The sequence below is a fragment of the Symphalangus syndactylus genome, chromosome 7, assembly GCF_028878055.3.
Source record: "Symphalangus syndactylus isolate Jambi chromosome 7, NHGRI_mSymSyn1-v2.1_pri, whole genome shotgun sequence".
NCBI lineage: Eukaryota > Metazoa > Chordata > Mammalia > Primates > Hylobatidae > Symphalangus > Symphalangus syndactylus.
In genome coordinates, this window is record NC_072429.2 from 71,397,524 (window position 1) to 71,420,616 (window position 23,093).

Consider the following 23,093-nt stretch of genomic DNA (forward strand, 5'->3'; position numbering starts at 1 on the left):
ACTTAACCTCACTAGTATTAATGTTGTCTCATTAGGGCAATATTAAGTACTATATTGAAATACCACTTCCCATCCCTCAGACTGGCATCAATTAAAATGTCTTAGAATATCAACAGTTGTCTCAACAAATTGAGAAATGATTGTACTGCCTGCCATAACTTCCTTTCAAGACTGTAAATTGGTACTTCTTTGGGAGATCATTTTAGCAAAATATTTTAAGCATACATTCCAGCAATTCCACTTCTAGACAATACCTTAGAATAGCTGGTTTCACTTTTAACTGCATATTTTAAAAGCCATGAAGCTTTAAAGGCAACAAAAAAACAAGGCCTTCCTGAGACAGTTGGGATTGAGCCTAAGAATTTTTTTAAAGTTCTACAGCTTTTATTGTGCAGCCAGCCTTGAAAAAGCTACTGTCCAAGAAAAACACATACAATGCACAGAAATTATTGTAGAAAAATGTCGAAGAGCAATGCAATAATTGCAAGTAGCCTAAATCCCTCGATAGGCTTAAAGAATGGATGAATAAGTGATGTTTTTGATCAGTGTAGTACTTTATACTTTACAATGGCAAAAATAACTACTTCTAGGAATATTAGATCAGCATGGATAAATGTTGTAAACATAGAGTTGAGTAAAATATAGCAAGTTTCAAAAGAATACGCATCGTACAACACCATTTGTAGAGTTTAAACCATGCTAAGCAATGCTACATATTTGTGGATACATACATATGTAGTGCAAGTAAAGGAATTCCTGGGAATGGTGAATTCTAAATTCAGGGTAATAGTTACAGTTAGAGGAAAGGGGATACAATTAGATTATGGTAGTAAACAGGGATTTTAACTGTATTGATTATGCTTTATTTCTTAAACTGGGTAATCGATACTCTGGTTTATGATACATATTTTTTTGAATCTGTCTAAAATGTAAAATATTTTTTAAAATGAGGAGAGGCCAGAAGAAGTCAGAAAAAGGTACATTGGCATGCCATTTAAAACTTAATTTTAAAAATATCTGTGTCTCTGAGTTTATAAAGTGATTTCTTTTCAATTAAATAATATATGACAAAAATCCTTGTATCTGTAACTTTGTGTGATTTATGTTAAGATATTTCTTCTCTTTTCTTTAGCCTTTCAAAAGCAAATTGCTTATGATAATCTCTCAGAAAGATACATTTCATTCCTTTTTTCAACACTTCAGCTACAACCACATGATGGAGAAAATTAAGAGTTATGTGAATTATGTGCTAAGTGAAAAATCATCAACCTTTCTAATGAAGGTATACATATTATTCAAGAGTGACTCTAATAATAGACTTAAAGGAAATGTTATAATAAAGGAGAATACTTGAAATAGAAATCCTTTAAAACTAGTCAGAATTTTTCATTGTGGTTTTGTAGAAAGGTGTGGTAAAATGTTACATTTTGTGGACCTAATTAAAAGATTTATGAGTGATATGTACTTTTGTAACTTTTCAAAATTAGTTTGGGAAAATTTTCAAAAGAAAAAGTTGAAGGGAAAACATAGAATGAATTAAAAATAAAAATAGGCAAAAGAAAATATTCATTTTAATTTAAGTAAATTTTAAAGATGTTTTTAAACATATTTTTAGGGAAAAATAGAATTGTATTAAAGAAGGGCCTTTTAAAATTTTTCTAGGCCAGGCACGGTTGGCTCATGCCTGTAATCCTAGCACTTTGGGAGGCCAAGTTTCAGGAGTTCGAGACTAGCCTGGGTGACATGGTGAAACCCCTTATCTACAAAAAAATACAAAAAAATTAGCTGGCCGGGTGCGGTGGCTCACGCCTGTAATCCTAGCACTTTGGGAGGCCAAGGCAGGCGGATCACACGGTCAGGTGATCATCGAGACCATCATGGCTAACATGGTGAAACCCCGTCTCTACTAAAAACATACAAAAAAATTAGCTGGGTGTGGTGACGGGCGCCTGTAGTCCCAGCTACTTGGGAGGCTGAGGCAGGAGAATGGCATGAACCTGGGAGGCAGAGCTTGCAGTGAGCCAAGATCGCGCCACTGCATTGTCGCCTGGGCGACAGAGCGAGACTCCGTCTCAAAACAAAAAAAATTAGCTGGGCATGGTGGCATACACCTGTAGTCCCAGCTGCTTTGGGGGGGGTTGAGGCTGTAGTGAGCTGAGATTGAGCCACTGCACTCCAGCCTGGGTGACAAACCGAGATCCTGTCTCAAAAAAAAGACATTTCTCGTCAGGCGCAGTGGCTCATGCCTGTAATCCCAGCATTTTGGGAGGCCGAAATGGGTAGATCGCTCGAGCCCAGGAGTTTGAGACCAGCCTGGGCAACATGGCAAAACCCCATCTCTACAAAAAAAATAGAAAAATTTAGCCAGACATAGTGGCACACGCCTGTAGTCCCAGCTACTTGTGGCGGCTGAGGCAGAAGGATCGCTTGAAGCTGTAGTGAGCTGAGATTGAACCACTGTACTCCAGCCTGGGTGACAAAGTGAGACTCTTGTCTCAAAAAGACATTTCTGGTCAGGCGCGGTGACTCATGCCTGTAATCCCAGCACTTTGGGAGGCCAAAATGGGTGGATCGCTTGAGCCCAGGAGTTTGAGACCAGCCTGGGCAACATGGCAAAACCCCGTCTCTACAAAAAAATTACAAAAATTTAGCCAGGCATAGTGGTGCATGCCTGTAGTCCCAGCTACCTGGGAGGCTGAGGTGGGAGATCACCTGAGCCCAGGAGGTTGAGGCTGCAGTGAGCTGTGATTGTGCCACTGCACTCCAGCCTGGGTGACAGAGTGAGACCCTGTCTCAAAACAAACAACAATAAAATTTTTCTAATAACATTTTATTTTCTGTCTTGGCCTCCAAAGTTTCAAGTTGACAGTGTTATAGTGGAGCATCTTGATTGATTTGAGATAATTTTTATTTCAAAATATCTAGAATTTTTATTTTTATTTTTTTCTGTGCAGCCTTTTCTCTTAAAATTGCCTGGAGAGCATTTTGTCTATCAAATGTATTTACAAGGAAAGACCACCTTCGTAATGCTGATAAACCAAGCAGATAGCTAATGTAGCTGCTGGCAGTGTCATAATTATTGGTGAAAATAACAACACAGTGCCCTTTATTGGCCTGTGAACAGATACATTGGCTATGACTATCAAAGAATTACAAGGCTTAATGTAATGCTGTTTGTTTAAAATGGCTTAATGCATTTCTTCCTATCCTCCTACCTCCACGCACACCGTTTTTTAAGGCAGCGGCAAAAGTGGTAGAAAGCAAAAGGACAAGAACAATAACTTCTCAAGATAAACCTAATGGTAATGATGTTGAAATGGAAACTGAAGCTAATTTGGATACAAGAAAAAGGTTGGTAATTTAATCAATTATATTTTTTGTTTTATGAATGTTCTGTCTTTATGTAAAATTGATGTGAGTCATTTTATTAAAAATTATTGAGTAGCATGTTATCTTGCTGATGATTAACATTTAGGTATTCAGAGTACTGTAGAGTTATTTCATGACTTGTGCAAATTATATATGCTAAGCAAAAGTAGAGAATAAGAAAATATTACAGTTTAAATAATGTGGATAGTTTACCATTCTTACTGAGGGTATGCTTAGGAACAAGGGTGAGGTTGGACTCCTGTGCCCCTTAGTTGTTTTTAGATTCTACATGTTCTCATTATGTGATTCATGTTTCATTGTACTAAGAGTCTAGTATTTTAAGATATTATTCATATATCTAAGCGTAAGCTCACTGCTTCATCTGGTGCTCAACTGAAGAAGTAGTGATTTGCTTTAATACTGGAGGAAAACAAGTTGTGTCAGTCCTATATATTGAGAGATAGTTGTTAAGTCTCCTGGCCAGGCGTGGTGGCTCACGCTTGTAATCCCAGCACTTTGGGAGGCCGAGGCGGGCGGATCACGAGGTCAGGAGATCGAGACCACGGTGAAACCCCGTCTCTACTAAAAATACAAAAAGTAGCCGGGCGTGGTGGCGGGTGCCTGTAGTCCCAGCTACTCGGAGAGGCTGAGGCAGGAGAATGGCGTGAACCTGGGAGGCGGAGCTTGCAGTGAGCCGAGATTGCGCTACTGCACTCCAGCCTGGGCGACAGAGCGAGACTCCGTCTCAAAAAAAAATAAAAAAAAAAGAAGTTAAGTCTCCAAAACTATTTTTTATTTAGGGATTTTCAGGGGTGATTTTTGTCTTTTGTTTTAGAAGCTTAAGTATCTTCCCCTATTGAGGAAGATAAAACTCTTAACATTATAAAGATCTTCTTTTCTGTTGAACCCATGGTCTGTTTTCTCTGTTCTTCTATCCTTAAACCAAAGCCAGATAATCAAATCTCTGTGGTCTCTGGATGGGTATATTTCGAAATGGATGTAATATTACTTTCTTCTTGGGACCATGACCTAAGTGTTGCAGGGACCCCATCTTAACTACTTATTTAGAGGTGGAGACTGGGGTTCAAGTTGGATCTACACTGCATTTGTCACATCTTAGGACTGAGGCTCTGTCATCTTATAGTGGCCCCTCCTATTGTTCCTGCCTGTCAACGCATGACTTGTTCCTCACTGGTTCATCTCTCCAAAGGCTGCACTAAAGTCTTATTTCACATTGATGTACTTTTCTAAAATCCAATTTAAGAAGTAGAGATTCCATTTTTATTGGCCCAATTACTTCATTTTGTTTTGAAAATCAAAGTTTAGTGATACTAATACCCAATACATTCTTGTGGCCAAGCCATCCTGCTCATGATAATACTGCTAATACCATGGTTCTTACAGATAATCATAAGCACACTTCCTATGGACTCTCCTTATATAGTACTACCCACTTATTTCAGATGCTCTCCTAGACACAAACACAGTGCAATCCATGTGTACCAAACAGAACTCTTCATGTTCTCATTTGTCTCTCTACACCGTTTCTCTTTAACCTCACACATCCAGCTGCTCTCAAAGTATTAAGAACCCCACCTCAGAAATGCTTCTCCAGTCTATTTTTATCTATATAGCTTTGTACCATTCAAATCCATCCTTGACATAACTTCCAGAGTTAGCATCCACAAAAATAAATCTCTTTAGATCACTCCCAGCTTAAAAACCTTTTGGCTCCTATTTCCTACTAGATGAGTCAGAATTTATTGGCATGGCTTATAAAGCCTTACGTAGACCCATTCTATTTTTTTTTTTTTTTTTTTACATACAGTCTTATCCCTAAGCATGAACTCCTCCCTGTCCACGTACATGGTACTTTCTAGCAGCACAGAAGCTTTGTTCCTTCTATTTGAATTCCTATTATTTTATTCTCTCCAAGGCAAGCTCTTACTTGCCATTCAGTCTATCTCAGAGATCACCTATATGAAGTCTTGCCCAGCTCTGTAATCAGAGTTGTTACTTCTGTGCTTTCATAGCATACATCTCTATAAAAGGACTTATCTTCATTAGTAACTTATTTGTTTACCTGATTCTTTCAATAGATTGAGAATTATTTGAAGGTTCTTACTTAGCTTTGAAGCATCTTAATTAGCTTGGTATCCTCATTGCCTAATTCATTACCAGGCATACATTAGAACTTGCTGTACACTAGTTACAGGGAACAAAACTAAAACTAGAAACAGGGTAAAGATCAAGAATCGAGCAAATACCAAAACCATCCTGGAAGCAGAACCAGGGCAAATAAAGCATCAAATCACCAATGTCATGACAGTTACCAATAAGGATTCAAGTAAAGCAAGTATAGAATCAGAAGTGTGATTGTGAGGTCAGACAAATCCTAGAAAAATGGAAAACTCCATGTTATGAAGACTAGATGAAATATTTTGCTCTGATAAAGCTTATACAGTTGTTCCTTGGTGTTTGAAGGGGATTAGTCCTAGGACATCCATCCTTCATGAATACCAAAATCCATGGATGCTCAAGTGTCTTACAAAAATGGTGTAATAGCCAGGAACAGTGGCTCACACCTGTAATCCCAGCACTTTGAAAGGCTGAGGCAGGAGGATCACTTGAGCCCAGGAGTTTGAGACCAGCCTAGGCAATATGGCAGAACCTTGTCTTTACAAAAATTAACCAGTCTTGGTGGTGCATGCCTGTAGTGCCAACTACTTAAGAGGCTTAGGTGAGAGGATCACTTGAGCCCGGGAGGTCTGCAGTAAGCTGCGTTTGTGCCACTGCACTCCAGCCTGGGTGACCCTTGGCGAGACCCTGTCAAAAAAAAAAAAAAAAGTGTGGGTGGGGGGTGTAATATTTGCATATAACCTACACACATCCTTCCATATACTTTAAATCATCTCTAGATTACTTAAAATATCTAACACCATGCTGAAATAGTTGAGATGGACAGCTTCATGGAGGTACTAGTCTTGAGCAGGGGCTTTTGTAGGATGGTTAAGTTTTTACAGATGGATAGAAGAGGAAATATCATTTTAGGAGAGAGGAATAGTACCGGTTAAAGCATGGAGGTGTAAATAGTCATGCTGTGTGTATGTGGAAACCATTTTAACTATAACAAACAGGAACTTAATCGATTCCCAAAAGTTCAATTGGAGACTGCTGGAGAGAACCATAAATTAAAATTGAACCCATCAAATTGTATACTTTAAACATGTGCCATGCTTTTTATGTATCAATTATACCTTAATAAAGCAGTTTTTAAAACTTGAATTCATGGAAATAAAGTGCCATAGAAGAGTTTTTGAAAGAGTGTTATAAATGCTTGACTACACCATTAATTATGCTTATGTTTGGAGAAGCTTGATTTAATACCTCTTCTAAGCATGTCTGGACAAAAATTAGCCATGTTGTAATGGACTGTATATGTCCCGATGTTACCGAGGTTTCTTTCCAAAGTTATTTTTTTATAAATTGAAATATGCCTTGACTATGTGGAAAGTACTATCCTTATGAAAAGTTTCTTTTGTTTACATTCTTACAAATTTTTTCTTCTTTTAAAGTGTTAGTGACAAACAGTCTGCGGTAACTGAATCCTCAGAGGGTACAGTATCCTTATTGAGGTGAAGTAAATTGACGTTTTTCTTCTTTGTCTTTCAAATCTTTGATTGAAGCAATTCATGCAGACCTAATATAACTACCACATAAATGGTACAATTGAAAGAATATCTCAGGGTCCTACTTAGCCCAATAGATATTCACGACTCTGAGACATCTTGAAATTCCAAACTCTAGAGACCTGCTCTGAGACTGGGTTGTTTCACATTGTTTCTACAAAGCCATTATTGGAATACACATATAGGGAGTTCTTGAGCTTAAAACAGATGTTTAGTAAACGCTTATCTGTCATAGAAACAAAGATACGATACTGGGGCAGGAAGGGGATGGGAATTACATTTCTAATGAATGCCCCAATGCCAATTTTATGAAAGTTACTTGAAAAACTTTATTTGATCTAATAGAATCGCTGTGACAGACAATGTAACCTGTCCCGAGGGCAGAAAGTCTGCATGAATGATTTCTAACATAGAGCAGTTGGGATCACAAGTGGAACCATGGGAGGAGGTGGCTGACTTCATGTGGAGGAGGTGATTGGACATGAGGAATTGAGAGGCCAAGATGGTATATGAATTGTCTGTGAGAACACTGAAATAATTCATAATAGCAGCACTTAGGTGTAGAGAAAGATCTGAGAATGATGAAGAAGTGCTTGGAAGGATGGTAAATGGCTGTGAAGAATGATCAAAGGTGATATATCTCAGTGGCATGAATCCTCAAGGCTGAAGTTTCTATGGAAGCAGGATCTTGAAAGTGGCATTCATTAGGAAATGAAAACTGCTGTCTCTGGAGTCCTATAGTTTATGGAGGGTGGAAGATTAAGCCAATCTCTACTTGAGAAGGCTACCAAGAAGAGAAACATTGTCCCCAGGGGAAAGCTAGATTTTAGACAAGGCAAAGAGCAGAGAGGAATGGGTGAAGAGATTGAGAATGACATTCCAGAAAGGACACTAGAGTCTTGGGAAGGAGGGACAGAGGGGAAGAGAGAAAGGATAGCTGGTCACCTAGAGTATCTATAGGGATAAAAGTATAACTAAAATAACCTACATTTTAGATGGAGATAATACAGCTGCCTAAGCTTAGGTGAACTGCTTTTTGAATCTTAGTTTGCTCCTTCATAAAATTGGATTAATATAATACCAATTTGGCAGAGTTTTCAAAAAATGATGCCACATCCTGTGTTTCCAAACAGCCTTACCTTTCAAAACTCTTTTTGGAAGCTATAAAGATAATCAAGTGATAACTGCCATTATGTAAAGGAATTTTGGAATCCGTCTTTGGGGAAATAAAAGCCATAAGAGAGAATGAAAGCTAATACTTTGTAGTTTAAGGATTTTTTTCTTTGATGTATCTAATTGGAAGGCCGAAAGAGTCTTGTCTTTTTTTTTTTTTTTTTTTTTTGCCTGCTTCTTCTGAGACATCAAAGAACATATTGATTTCTGTGGAGTAGATGAGATGGAGAAAGATGAGAGAGGCAACAGAAATCTTAAGAGGCCACAGGTTACAATGGGGCACTAAGCAGGGAGAGCACCAAAGGAAGTAGGCCAAAGTATTAATAGAAGATCCTAGAACAGATTAAGGCAAATCATTTACCTTTTTTCCATTGCTTTACTAATCTTTCTGGAGCCAATTACAAACTTTCATGTTTTATTTTATTTTAGATCTCACAAGAATCTTTTCTTATCTAAGTTGCAACATGGAACCCAGCAACGAGACCTTAATAAGAAAGAAAGAAGAGTAGGAACTCTTCAAAGTGAGTACTGTTATAACAGTTTTAGAAGGGGAGAATTGATATGTCCTCAAACAATCCAGCCATTGACTTTACTACTATAGCAAAAAAACACACACTTCAGAAAACTGAAGCACAAAGTCTGGACTTCATAGAGTTAACTGAGGTCGTGTTTAATTTAGAAAGTTAGCTATTTTGACTGTCTAGCTTAGGGTTCTTTTGCTATGGTGGTACACGGCTTTCCTACTTTCACTGTGTTCAGCAACTTCAAATATAGTCATATGCCACATCATGACATTTCAGTCAGAGACAGACTGCATTGCATATAGGATGGTGGTCCTGTAATAATGTAATGGAGCACATATGGAAACTTGATAATGTGGCACTTGATATTGGCATTGCATATCAAGTAGGGGAAATGATTGATAATTAGCAATGGTACTGGGAACCATGGGTTTTCTATATGAATATATATATATATGTTTGTGTAAGTGTACTCGTAATAATGTTCACCTAAGGACAAAATCACCCAACGACCCATTTCTCAGAACATATCCCCCTTGTAAAGCAATCCATGACTGTAGTTACTTTTCAGAAACATTAAGTACAGTTGATTCTTGTTATTCACAGTAGTTACGTTTAATAAAGTCTGAGAGCGTTGACTTAGCAAATTACAAGTTTGTTTTTGGTGTGTATTCATTTAACAAATGTTTATTGACCCCACATTAATATTTTAGGTACTGAACTGATACTGAGATTTTTTTTTTATACTTTAAGTTTTAGGGTACATGTGCACAACGTGCAGGTTTGTTATATATGTATGCATGTGCCATGTTGGTGTGCTGCACCCATTAACTCGTCATTTAGCATTAGGTATGTCTCCTAATGCTGTCCCTCCCCGCTCCCCCCTGAGATTTTTAATATGGATCTAAACCTAAATACTTATTGATAAAAATAATAGACATAATGAAATTAGGTTTATTTCTCCATGCTCATAAGGTACCATCTTGGTGCCAGGCAAATGATAGGCCTGCAGTAAATATTATAGAATAAATTTGTTCATACCTGATGGCTGATGACATGGCAACCATTAGCAAATATTTGTAAATAGAGTTCTAAAATATTTACATTCATAGATATCATTCCCATTTTAAAGATGAGAAAACAGAAACTCAGTAAAGTTATGTGCTTAATGTTGGTGGAGTTCCAAGATTGGTTTTCTACACCTATTGCTGCAAGACGGCTGGGAATCATTTTAAATGAGAATAATGTGAACATTTTCCTAGAGTTTTAATTTCATAGTATGAAATTCAAAGAAAAGGAAATGTAGGCCAGGCTCAGTGGCTCACGCCCATAGTCCTAGCACTTTGGGACACTGAGGCAGGTGGATTGCCTGAAGAGCTCAGGAGTTTGAGACCAGCCTAGGCAACATGGCGAAACCCTGTTTCTACTAAAAATAGAAAAAATTAGCCAGGCGTGGTCGTGTCTGCCTGTAATGCCAGCTACTCAGGAGGCTGAGGCACGAGAATCCAGCTTGAACCCAGGAGGTGGAGGTTGCACATGACAGAGTGAGACTGTCTCAAAAAAGAGAAAACATGGTTTATCTGCAAACTCGAAAACTATGAACTCTTTGCAGACTGGCTTGACAGTGACTGTGGCTATTGAGTCTATAAGGTCTTTGAGTTTTAGCACATTTTATTAGGTGTCAGTAATAAGTATGTTTTCTTAAAAAAATCCAGTGTACTTCAGTGGTACCTAGGTACCCCCTCTTTATAGTTTGAGGATAATAATTTTGTTTGTGCTAAACCTTTTTTTCTCTTCTTTTTCTGTTTTTGGAGACAGAGTCTTACTTTGTTGCCCAGGCTGGAATGCAGTGCAGTGGTGAGATCTTGGCTCACTGTAGCATCTGTGGCTACTTGGCTCAGTGAGCATCTTGGCTCACTGAGCACTGAGGCTCAGTTGATCCTCCCACCTCAGCCTTCCAAGTAGCTGGGACCATAGCCACGTGCCACCACACCCTGCTATTTTTTTGTTTGTTTGTTTTGAGATGGGGTCTCACTGTCACCCTGGCTGGAGTGCCGTGGCTCGATCTCGGCTCACTGCAACCTCCATCTCCAGGTTTCAAGCAATTGTCGTGCCTCAGCCTCCTGAGTAGCTGGGATTACAGGAATGTGCCACCACACCCGGCAGATTTTTGTATTTTTAGTAGAGATGGGGTTTCGCCATGTTGGCCAGGCTGGTCTGGAACTCCTAACCTCAGGCAATCTGCCCACCTCGGCCTCCCAAAGTGCTGGGATTACAGGCGTGAGCCACCACACCCGGCCTTTTTGTATTTTTTGTAGAGATGGGGTTTTGCCATGTTGCCCCGGCTGGTCTCTAACTCCCAAATTCAAGCAATCTGCTCGCTGTAATTGTGCTGAGATTACAGGCATTAGCCACTGCTCCCAGCCTAACCTTTTTTTCAAAAACTGATTTTTGTGTTGTAAAATTGACATATGCTTAGGGAAAAAAAAATCAAGTTAATTCAGAAAAGTTGAAAGAAAAAGCCAAATCATCCAGATTTCATCAGTGCAGAAAAACTCACCAGCATTGAGTGAAATTATTAATATTTGAGTTGAAAGCTTTTTATAGGTAAATGCATTCAATCCTCAAAACAACCTTAGGAGATTAGTGCTTTTTTTTTTTTTTAATCGTCTCCATTATACAGATGAGGAAGCTGAGACTTAAAAAGGTAAATAAAATGCCTTTGGTTACACAGTGTATGAATAGAACAGGAGCCAAAATTTGAAATCAGACAGTCTGACTCCAGAACCCAGGCCTTTAATTGCTTAGATGGACTACCTCAATAGAAGAATGGATAGATTGAAAGCAAATCAAATTTTAGAAAAATGTCGTCAAGTTACATATGTTACTTGAAAATATATTTACATTTAATTTTTAATATGTAAAACTGAAGTATTCAGTACTTCAGATAAAGGTGGTTGCACAAGAAATCTATCAGTAACCTTTATGATCTGTGTAAAATAAAGAATATGAAATGCTTTAAGAGGTCAGTCAGCTTTAGTCAATCAACTTTAGTCTGTTGATTGACCTTAGCAAAAATTTCTTCCACCAATCCCCAAATTTTCTTGGTTATATCTTATATAATCAATATTTGTAGCATTGTTTTCCCATGTTGGATTTTCAGTTCAAAATACTTTTTCATTTTCTTAGAGACTTTTTTACTGACCTATGAGGGAAGTTGTTTAATTTCCAAATATCTTTCTGTTACTGATTTTTAGTTTAATTCTATTTCAGTCTGTGAATATGCTTCATATATATATTTTTTAAGATTTGTTTTATGGCCCACAGTATGGTTTATTTTGGTCCATTTGGATGTGCACAGAGAAGAATGTGAATTCTGGCATTGTTGAATGACGTGTTTTAAAATGTCAGTTAGGTCAAGTTTTTAATAATGCTGTTCAGGTATTCTATATACATATTCATTTCCTGTCTACTTGTTGTATCAATTAGAAAAGTGATAAATCTCCCAACTATAATTATGAATTTGTCTTTACATTTATGCGACTATTTGCTTTTTGCTATTTTAGTCCTCTAGCACCTGTTTAAACATTTCTCCTAATGCTAAAATCTCTCCATCAGAGCTAGTGTGGTTTCCATTTTCCTGACTGGAACCCACCCAATATATATGTCAAAATCCCATATATGTCAACATCCCATGTTTGTAGTAGGGTAATCTTATTGTTTTTCAAGAGTATCTTGACTATTCTGGTGTTTTGGTGTTCCATATTGTCAGGGAAAAAAACCTAGCCATAGGGCTTTATAAGAAGTAAACCTGCTGCTACTTTTTAGGTACAAAAGGTAGACAACAAGACTTAGTGACTTAATGAGTTAAGTCCCTCCCCCCATATATATTTATATATAATATATAAATATGACTTATGAGGGAAGTTGTTTAATTTCCAAATATCTTTCTGTTACTGATTTTTAGTTTAATTCTATTTCAGTCTGTGAATACGCTTCATAGATTTTTTTTTTTTAAGATTTGTTTTATGGCCCACAGCATGGTTTATATATATTATATAATATATATAATATATTATATGGATATAATATATGGATATATAATATAATATAATATAATATATAATATATATAATATAATCTATGGATTCAACCAACCTTGGAATAAAATATTCAGGGGGAAAATATATATATATTTTTATATATAATATATATAACATAATATAAATTTATTATATATTATATATATAATATATAAAAATCATATATATTTTTCCCCCTGAATATTTTATTCCAAGGTTGGTTGAATCCACAGATGTGGAACCTGCGAATATAGAGGGCCAACAACAGTAGGCAGGCAGGTAGGTGAGTAGATAGGTAGGTAGATAGATAGATAAAGCTTCTCATAACATGTTTTATATACATAGTAAAGCTTTATAATTTACTACATACAGGTGTTGTATCACTTTTGCTAAAGTTATCTAAGAGGCCATGACATGATGGCTCATACCTGTAATTCCAGCACTTTGGGAGGCTGAGGCAGGAGGATCACTTGAGCCCAGGAATTAAGAGACCAGCCTGTGCAATATAGTGAAACCATGTCTTTACAAAAAAATGTTTAAAAATTAGTCGGGCATGTCGGCAGGTGCCTCTAGTCCCAGCTACTCAGGAGGCTGAGGTGAGGGAGGATAAGGCAGAAGTATCACTTGAGCCCAGGAGTTTGAGCTATGATCATACCACTGCACTTCAGCCTTGGCAAAAGAGAGAGACCCTATCTCTTAAAAAAAAAAAAAAGTTATCTCTAAGAATGTTAGATTTTTTTGTGGCTATTGTAAATAGTATCTTTCTATTGTTTTAATTAAATTATTTTAACTGTTTGTTGCTAGTGATAGAAATCCTATTACTAATGAATGAAATCCTTTTTGTGTATTGATCTTACTGATCTTTTAATTCTATTTGTAGAATAGAATTAGGTTTTCTGCCTAAACAATTATCATTTTTCAATAATTACAGTTCTGTTTCTTTTCAGTTACATATATTTCTTGTCTTACCAAACTGACTATGAATAAGAAAGAAGGAGTGAGGAAAGGATTATGCTTCTTAGTACTCCTAAAACATTATCGTAAGAAAATTTCAACGATCCTATGCAATAAATATTTTTCCTTTTTTTAAAAACAGATAATGAAAAGACAGGTTCAGGGATGTGAAATAATTTATTTAAAGACACATAAAAGAATCAAGACTCAAAATACTCCCCCTCTGATTTCAAAGGCTGATCTTTGCACTATACCATGCTGCTTCCAGATTTGAAGGAAAAAATTAAACATGTAGAGTACTTTTTCTTAGAATAGCTTAAAAAAGGAATTTCATGATAATCATTAAAAATATAGTTGCTCTTGTTTCTTTAATGTAAAACAATATTTATGACATTTTTCTACTTTTAGGTACAAAAAAGAAAAAAGAAAGCAGAAGAGCCACTGAAAGCAGAATACCTGTTTCAAAGAGTCAACCGGTAACTCCTGAAAAACATCGAGCTAGAAGAAGACAGGTATTTGGTTTTTTTAATATTTGAATAACACTTATGGACATTAAAGTTATAACTTGAATAATTGTGATTATTTCTGTTCAACCTCCCAAAAATCTTGAGTGTAAAATATTTACCCTTTGCTGGCCGGGCACGGTGGCTCACGCTTGTAATCCCAGCACTTTGGGAGGCCAAGGCGGGCGGATCACGAGGTCAGGAGATCGAGACCACGGTGAAACCCCGTCTCTACTAAAAATACAGAAAATTAGCCAGGCGTGGTGGTGGGCGCCTGTAGTCCCAGCTACTCAGAGAGGCTGAGGCAGGAGAATGGCGTGAACCCGGGAGGCGGAGCTTGCAGTGAGCCGAGACTGCGCCACTGCACTCCAGCCTGGGCAACAGAGCACGACTCCGTCTCAAAAAAAAAAAAAAATTTACCCTTTGCCATCTTTTATTTTGCCGTCTTAGATTAGGTGACTAATCAGCCTATTCAAAATGAAATACTTCACCCACATTTAAAAAGTCTTAAGTTGGGTGTTGGTACTAACATCTATTTGAAATTATTGTGATACTGTCATAAAATCTGTTTATTAGATGTAAGGTGGGACTTAACTCCACATTATAAGCTTTGATGTTTAAATTTTCCTAACAGGGATCCAGTTTAAATAAGATTTTTCTTTACTTAAAAACAAAGAAAAGATACCGTTTGATCACAAAATTTTATTAAGGTGGGTCAATTTAGGGCTTGATTCATTTGCTTCCCCTTTCAGTGACTATAGTCTTGTGCCATCTGCCCAGTGTCCAAAACCATTATTTTATGTATTTTTTGATTGTCTAGTTGTTCACAGCAGATGGATAAACCTGGTCTTTGTTTTTGTGGTGAGTGTGTGTGTGTGTGTTTTCCCCTTTTTTTGTAGAGATGGTGTCTCACAATGTTGCCCAGGCCGGTCTTGAATTCCTTGGCTCAAGTGATCCTCCTGCCTTGGGCTCCAAAAGCACTGGGACTGTAGGCATGAGCTACTGCACCCAGTCAGGCCCTTGTTTTCTTCTGTGGCTGGAACCGTTTTCTTACTCGAAATGCTTTTTTTTTTGACAAGCTAATTGCAAATAGTTCATACTGAGGTGTTGCAGATAGTGTCAAGTTGCACGCTACTTGGAATATCTTCTGTGACTCAAGTTTATGTTACCCTTCATTTCTCCCCCAGTGAACATAGCAAGCAATTTCTACTTTTGATTTGCTTCCTACACATATGACTTGCCTTTGTGATTCCCTTTTTTAGCCTTGCCATCTCTGGCCTTTAGTAGGTTGAGGGGAGCTCCTGCTGTTGCTGACCAGAGATTTAGGGGGTGTACCTCAGAGTATTTTCATTAGAAAAGCACATGCCACACGCTTTCTGAGATCTGTAGACAGAGTTGCTTTTTCATAACCTAAGTTGCACTGATTATTTATACCCTTTCTACCTACATTATGGTTCAGGTTGTAAATGTCTCTTACTTTTTTCAGAGTTTGGTATTTTATTTCTTGTTGCTTTTGGGTGAATTCCCAAAGGAGAAGAGGGAAATGCTAATCTTATGCTACCATATGCGACCACAGTCATGCATACGTTTTGTGCTGGATGTTTTTTGCAGTTTGAATATGATGTACATGTATATAGTTTGTTTATTTATCCTGCTTGGTATTTTCTGAGCTTCCTGAATCTGTAGTTTGGTGTCTGTCTTTAGTTTTGGAAAATGCTCAGCCATTATTACTTCAAATCTTTCTTTTGTTCCTTTCCTTCTTCTTCTGGTGTTCCCATTATGATTCCAAATGTTACATCTTTTAAGATTGTCCCACTGTTCTTAGTTATTCCTTTATCTTTTTTCTTTCTTTTTTCTGTTTACTTTTCAGTTTGAGAACTTTATTAATATACCTTCAAATGTACTGATTCTTTCTTCAGCTGTGTTTAATCTACTTGTGAGACCATCAGAGGCATTGTTCATTTCTGTTACCGTGTTGTTGATTTCTGGCACTTCCCTTTGGTTCTTTCTTAGAGTTTTCATCTCTCCATTTACATTTACCCATCTGTTCTTGCGTGTTGTCCACTTTTTCCATTAAATCCTTTGACATATTGATCATAATCATTTTAAATTCCAAGTCTGACAATTTCAAAATCTGTGCCATATCTGAGTGTGGTCCTGGTGCTTGCTTTGTCTCTTCAGACTGTGTTTTTTGCTTTTTAGCATGTTTATAATATTTTGCTGATAGCTAGACATATCAGGTAAAAGGAAATGAGATAAATGATCCTTTAATGTGAGGTCTTAATGTTTATCTGGCTAGGAGTTATCGTTTGCTGTAGCTGTAGGTGTCAAAGGCTAAAATTTCCTTTAGTGTCCTGTTTTTGTCTCTTGTTGTCTCTGGGTTTCCCTAGAGACTGCTTTTTAATAAAAATCTGAGGGACCTCTTTCAACTATAATGCCCAGGATCCTGACTAATGTGGTGGTAAGGTAAGGGGAGGTGAAGCGTTCTGGAGTCCTGTGCATAGGTCTCCTTCTTTTAGTAAGCCTGTGTCCTAGGCTATGACCTTCGTAAGTGCTTCTCAGCCCACCACCCCTTGGGTGAGACATGAAGGCTAGAGAGAGGTGGAGTTGAGTATTTCCACAGGTAAATTAGGTTCTTGTAAAACCTCAGTTGGTTAGGTTCTGGCAAAATTAGTTTCTCTTGAGGAAAGGATTTTGTTAAGGAGACCAGAATGCTTTCCTCATTTGTTTTGAAATGGGGAGTATTTCTAAATGGGGAGTATTTCAAAATGGCTACTTTTTCCCTCCACCTGTCAGAAGCAGGAAGGAATTTTTGTGTGATCTTTACCCTGATCTTTACCTGGGGATGGCTCCTGGAGATAAAACTCACAAAAGTTTGTGAGTGCCTCTGAAAGTGGGGCCCTTGGAGTTTTTAACTCTCAAGCCTATCCACACTGAGCCTCCATCAGTTCCTCAGTCACAGTTAATTGCTCCTACCAGTATTGGCTCCAGCTGTGAGCTTCTGCTCCTGGCCTTTCTGTCCCCAGTAATTCTTGTGATTCTCTCAATCTGCCTCTCTCTTTCTTTAGTTTTCAGGGCAGCAGTTTGCCCTGTGACATTTGTTCTTTGATGTATCTAAGAAGAGTTACTGATTTTCAGTTTGTTCAACAGCTTTTTTCTTCTGGGGACTGGAGTGATGATTTCCAAGCTCTTCACATGTTAGTCTGGAAACCAGAAGTCTCTACCTTATACATATAACTGATCTTTCCCTGTAGTTCTTCCAGCAGCCATTCCAAATGAGGTGTTATTTACAGATATATATGAAGAAAACAGTTGTTTCTCTTCTATTCATAACAAAATGTAGGATATCAACCACATAATCAGAGATAATATCTATCACCATTTCCTGTGCCAAAAAAGAATTCTGTGGATATCGCAAGGGCCTGGTTTTATTTTTTAGCTTTCCGTTCTTGGCCTTATGTTAAAATACTTGTTTTAGAAGATAAGTGACAGACTTAATTTTATTTTGTATTGAGGTTTTTTTTTAAAAAAAAAAAAAAAAAAAAAACAGCAATAGCCCATGTCTACTTGGACAGTTTTCTTTTGCTGCATTGGTCTATTAAAGATATTTCTTCCTTCCTTATCAGAATTAAAGAGCCCTCCTTTTATAAACTTATTCCATTAAAGAAGAAAAGTAAATGCCTTTCAAACTGTTTTCCATGAACAGTATGTAATGAGAAATACTGTAGCAGTATTGTCTTTTACTATTCGTAGTATCATTTTAAGGCATTAAAAAGCATTATTTGTTCTTTAGAATGGATATACAGTTCAGATCTGAGTTATGTAATCTCTAGCCTTGGGAAAGAAAAAGATTGGTGTGTTTTAATTTGTTATGTGCTCTTTGTATCTTTTCAGGCTATTGGCATGGCTGGGGTTGTTACGATTTTATATTTGATTTTTTGAGAAAATAAAAGACAAATAATAAAACAAAGGAAATGGGTTGTATGGGTTTAATGTCCAGAAATACATCATCTTAAACTCTTCCTTTAATTATTACTATCAGTGGAATCTGGTACAATCAGTTAAATGTATAAAATGAGGAAATGGAAAGTTTTAAGCACAGTAGTAGACTTTATGAAATTGTACTGCCCTTATGTTTTCTTTCTGATCTGACACAGGTCAGTTGTGTCACTCATTAAACTCTAGCTATAGAAAGTAGAAGTTGGTACCAATGACTACTAGGCCACTTGAACCTCTAAACTTAAACATTACAGCTTTCCTTACTTGCCAGACAATAGCTTATTCTGTACAATGTTTTCAAAACTCTTTCAGTCACAGGTAAAATTAAGCAAAGACTGAAAACATTTAGATCAAGCAGTACAATCAAGGCATAATCAACCATGAAGTAACACTGTATCAAGGTAAAGTTACTCTTTCAATAGAAGAAAAAAATAAAATACTTAATGCTAAACACTGTTAGTTTTCGGTTAATCTATACTGACAACATTACTACTTCCTAGGTTAGGGGTGAGCAAAATTTTTCTATAAAGAGCAAGATTTATAATATATTTATTACTAATGTATTTTATGTATATTTCACATACATAGTTTCTGTTACATATTTTAAATATATTTTTAAATGACTTAAATTTTAATATGGTTCTTAGCTCCAGGGCTGTAGAAAACCAGCCTTGGGCTGGGTTTTGGCAGTGGCTTGCTGACCCCTGCTATAGATGATACATTGGAAAATACTGCTTAAACATACTGCACCCAGGACCCCAAATAGGATTCAGAGAACATTGGCCATTTCTTGAAAGAAAGGGGCTTTTGTATTGTATCAAACGTCGTCTGTGTACCTTATTAAAAATACTACAGCTCAGATAAGAACAAGCAAACAATGCTGTATATGTGTATGAAATTTGTCTAAACCACAAACTACTTTTTAAAGCTGAATAATGTATATGACAAGTTTTTGAAAGAACAGAAATTCTTATCTTGGAGACCATGTAGTTGATAGGCTCTTTAAAGAGAGTTTATGTGGCCCCCAAATTTGTATATAAAATTTTAGATACCTATACTTTTCTGTGGAGTATGTCCGTAAGATTTATATGACCCCAAAGATTAATAACCCACTGTTGAAGTGCTTTTAATCAGTCACCCCACACATGAAAAATTTATTAATGCATCTCTTGGTTTTTGTCAGTTAATGACAAGCAGTGTGGTGAGGTTTTGTAGGAGTGAAGGCTGAGTCAGGCAGTAATGGATGGTCATAGGAGGCTGTCAGCCTTTGTCTAGCGATTGAATAGCCATGTACTTGTAAGCAGCACAGTTGCCGATAGGTGTGCCGCAGACAAACAAAAGCAAAAGCACGTACAGAAGAGACCAGGTTGGTATCTTGGATTTAAGTCACAAAGCAGAGGAATAGCAGGAACAGGGGATCAGGTTTAAGGTAGCTCAAACAAACTTCTCTATGGGTTTGGTTACGGTCACTGACAACTTTTTGGTACTGAGTCATACATAAGATGGTTCTCATGTCATGTTTGTATTCTTCAGGCCACCTTGAATTCTTTCTAATATTGCATCAGACAATTGAACTGGATTTTTTTTCTTCGATTATAGTGAAGTACACATGATATAAAATTTACCATTTGACATTTTAACTAATTTTAAATATACAGATTGGCAGCATTAAATATATTCATATTGTGCTACCATCACTACCATCTATCAATAGCACTCTTCCTCTTACAAAACAAAACTTGAAACCGTACTCATTAAACACTAACTCCATTTCCATCCCCCCAACCCCCTTGCCACCATCATTCTACTTTCTGTTTATAAGTTGGACTATTCTAGGTACCTCATATCAGAAGTAGCATAGTATTTGTCTTTTTCTGTCTAACCTAATGTCTTTAAGGTTTATGCATGTTCTAGAATGCATCGGAACTTCCTTTTTAAGGCTGAATTATATAAATATATAATATAATTTTGTTTATCCATTTATCAGTTGATGGACAGTTGGGTTGCTTCCACATTTTAACTATTGTGAATAATGCTGCTATGAACATGGATGTACAAATAACCTCTTCAGGTCCCTGCTCTCGACTCTTTTAGATATGTACCCAGAAGTGGAATTGCTGGATCATATGGTAGTCCTTTTTAAAAATTTTTTGGGTAACTGTCATACCGTTTTCCATAGTGGTGCTGTAATTTTACATTCCCACCACCAGTGCACACAGGTTCCAATTTATCCATATCCTCAACAACACGTATTTTGTGTTTTTTTGATAGCAGCCATCTGAATGAGTGTGGGTTGATGAACCGGGTTTTTAAAGAAAATGTGAAGTGCTGGAGAATTTCTTGTAGTCTAGACACAGTAAATAATCATGCACATGGTCAAATTGCTCTTTCAGCATGCCAACAGAAGGAATAATTAGTTGGTTGCCTGTAGCAAATGCCAGTTATCAGTAATTTTTCTGTGTATAGTATTAAATTTGATTTTTAAAAATGTTTAGGAATTTTCTCCTGGCATAAAATTAAATGTTTTTAATTAGTTTATGTTAGTTGTGTTTTTGAAAGTCTATTTTAGACAAGATTTGAGTTTTATATGGGTGTGTAATACTTCCCCTAACATAGGCAGAACAGGGTTTTCACTGAGTTCATTAGTGACTACTAAACATTTACAAAGCCTATGTGGAGATTTGGAGGATAATAAATACAACTATTAACAATTGTAGAAGAGCATTTTAAGAGACAGTATGGGCTTAAAGTCAGACAAATTCAGTTGACATGTAGCACTGCCGCTTTCTAGCTATCTGATTTTGGGCAGCTGAGCTTACATAAAATGAGCAGCAATAATAATGACCCCTAAAAATGTTATGATAAATGTAAAATCTTTTAAAAATCTAAGAAATGTTTAGGGAAATCTTCCATCTTTAAGAAACTAAGCATTATTTTGATTTTTTAAAACTGGCATTTATAGTAGGTATTTTCTTTTTGAATAATTGTTTCTGTAAATAACTGTTTTAATTTTTATCAAAAGGCATGGCTTTGGGAAGAAGACAAGAATTTGAGATCTGGCGTGAGGAAATATGGAGAGGGAAACTGGTCTAAAATACTGTTGCATTATAAATTCAACAACCGGACAAGTGTCATGTTAAAAGACAGATGGAGGACCATGAAGAAACTAAAACTGATTTGCTCAGACAGCGAAGACTGATTGTGTTTGTAAAAGCTTGATGAAAGGACAGTTAAGTATTTTGATCACTGCATTTTGTTTGAAACTTGCATCATTGATGTAATTTAAAACTTTTGTTTAAAGCATTACAGTATTTTTCTGTGACCATCAATTAATATGAGGGTTTGTGCTATAAGAGTTAAAGCATATGCTATCATTGTATTCTTTAAGAACCTTATTTTGATAAAATGTAAATTTGTTGAACCCTGCCACATTTAGTATCCCCACCCCCAAATCCTGTTCCAATGAAAAAATTAAAACCTGATACGAAAAAGAAAAAAAATTTCAGTTAACCTATTTTGCGTCTGTAGGCTGACCTCAACCCTGTAATGTAACCCATTAAAATGAATTTTCTTTTGTTTTTAAGACAGTTTCTCCCTGTTGCCCAGGCTGGAGTGCAGTGGCGCAATTTCAGCTCACTGCAACCTCTGCCTCCCGGGTTCAAGCGATTCTCCTGCCTCAGCCTCCTGAGTAGCTGGGATTACAGGCACACACCACCACGCCCACCTAATTTTTGTATTTTTAGTAGAGGCGGAGTTTCACCATGCTGGTCAGGATGGTCTCGAACTCCTGACTTCATGATCCACCCACCTCGGCCTCCCAAAGTGCTGAGATTACAGACGTGAGCCACTGCGTCCTGCCTAAAATGAATTTTCTAGATGATTGAATAACAGTAGTCCTTTGATAAGGAGATAATGACTTGATTTATGGCCTTAATATACTACTTAATTACTTAAGATGTTTATTAATAGAATGATAAATGTACAGAGTAACCTATAAGCATGACATACTTTTGCTTTCAGTAGTTTCATGTAAAGAAAAAAACTTGAAAATAGTAATACCTGAGGACCTATGGGAATAATAGACACTGGGGAGGTAGGGTGGGGAGCGGGAGCAAGAGCTGAAAAACTACCTACTGGGGACTCTGCTCACTACCTGGGTGACAGGATCATCCATACCCCAAACCTCAACATCACACAGTATACCCAGCTAACAAACCTGCCCATGTGTTCCCTGAGTCTAAAATAAAAATCGAAATAATTTTTTTAAAAAAGAAAAAGACAATAGTATTACCCATGGGACAAAATTTGTACTATTAGCAAGAATAATTTTGTGTCTCATTTAGAAACAGTTTGACTTTTGTTCCAGTGTTTAAACTTTGACAAAAATGGTTTTGAATAGATCTTTATAACCTGATGCCATAAATACAAGATTCTCTGATACCTTCATTTAATATATCAATATTGGGCCTAAAACAGTATTCTGTAAAGCTTAAATTGGTATTAACTATGATCATCTTGATGTCTATGATAGATAATAAACAAGGTCATACATACCTTACTAAACAATTTTGGTTTTTCACCAACATTTTATTCTTTAAAAGATTTAGACTAACAGCATTATTTAGCATTTCGAGTCATGTGCTTTATTTAGCAAGTGAGTAAGAATATTGGAATATTGAAGTATTTGCATAAAAAATCAAATGGTGGTGTTTTGTAATCTCTATTGTATTTCCTATTAAGGTTTCATATATTACTTTCCCATTGTTCCTGAATTTGTTATCCTACATATAAACAGAAACATAG

The 23,093-nt window shown here is 36.7% G+C and overlaps 1 protein-coding gene across 14 annotated transcripts in view; it reads left to right on the top strand.

Annotated features, from left to right (window-relative positions):
• TERF1 (telomeric repeat binding factor 1) overlaps positions 1-22,856 on the top strand; it is a 39,141-nt gene extending 16,285 nt beyond the window's left edge. For 3 of the 14 annotated variants that reach the window (XM_055286492.2, XM_055286495.2, XM_055286502.2), the window contains 6 exons: positions 1,133-1,282; positions 3,239-3,351; positions 6,945-7,004; positions 8,661-8,752; positions 14,197-14,300; positions 21,313-22,856. In XM_055286492.2, coding sequence (XP_055142467.1) covers positions 1,133-1,282; positions 3,239-3,351; positions 6,945-7,004; positions 8,661-8,752; positions 14,197-14,300; positions 21,313-21,489 — 696 coding nt within the window. In that variant the 3' untranslated portion in view covers positions 21,490-22,856. Of the gene's footprint in view, positions 1-1,132; positions 1,283-3,238; positions 3,352-6,944; positions 7,005-8,660; positions 8,757-13,781; positions 13,875-14,196; positions 14,301-14,925; positions 19,828-21,312 lie in introns of those variants that run through there. The other 11 variants (XM_055286494.2, XM_055286498.2, XM_055286503.2 and 8 more) reach the window with 7 other exon arrangements.
• Positions 22,857-23,093: the final 237 nt, after the last annotated feature.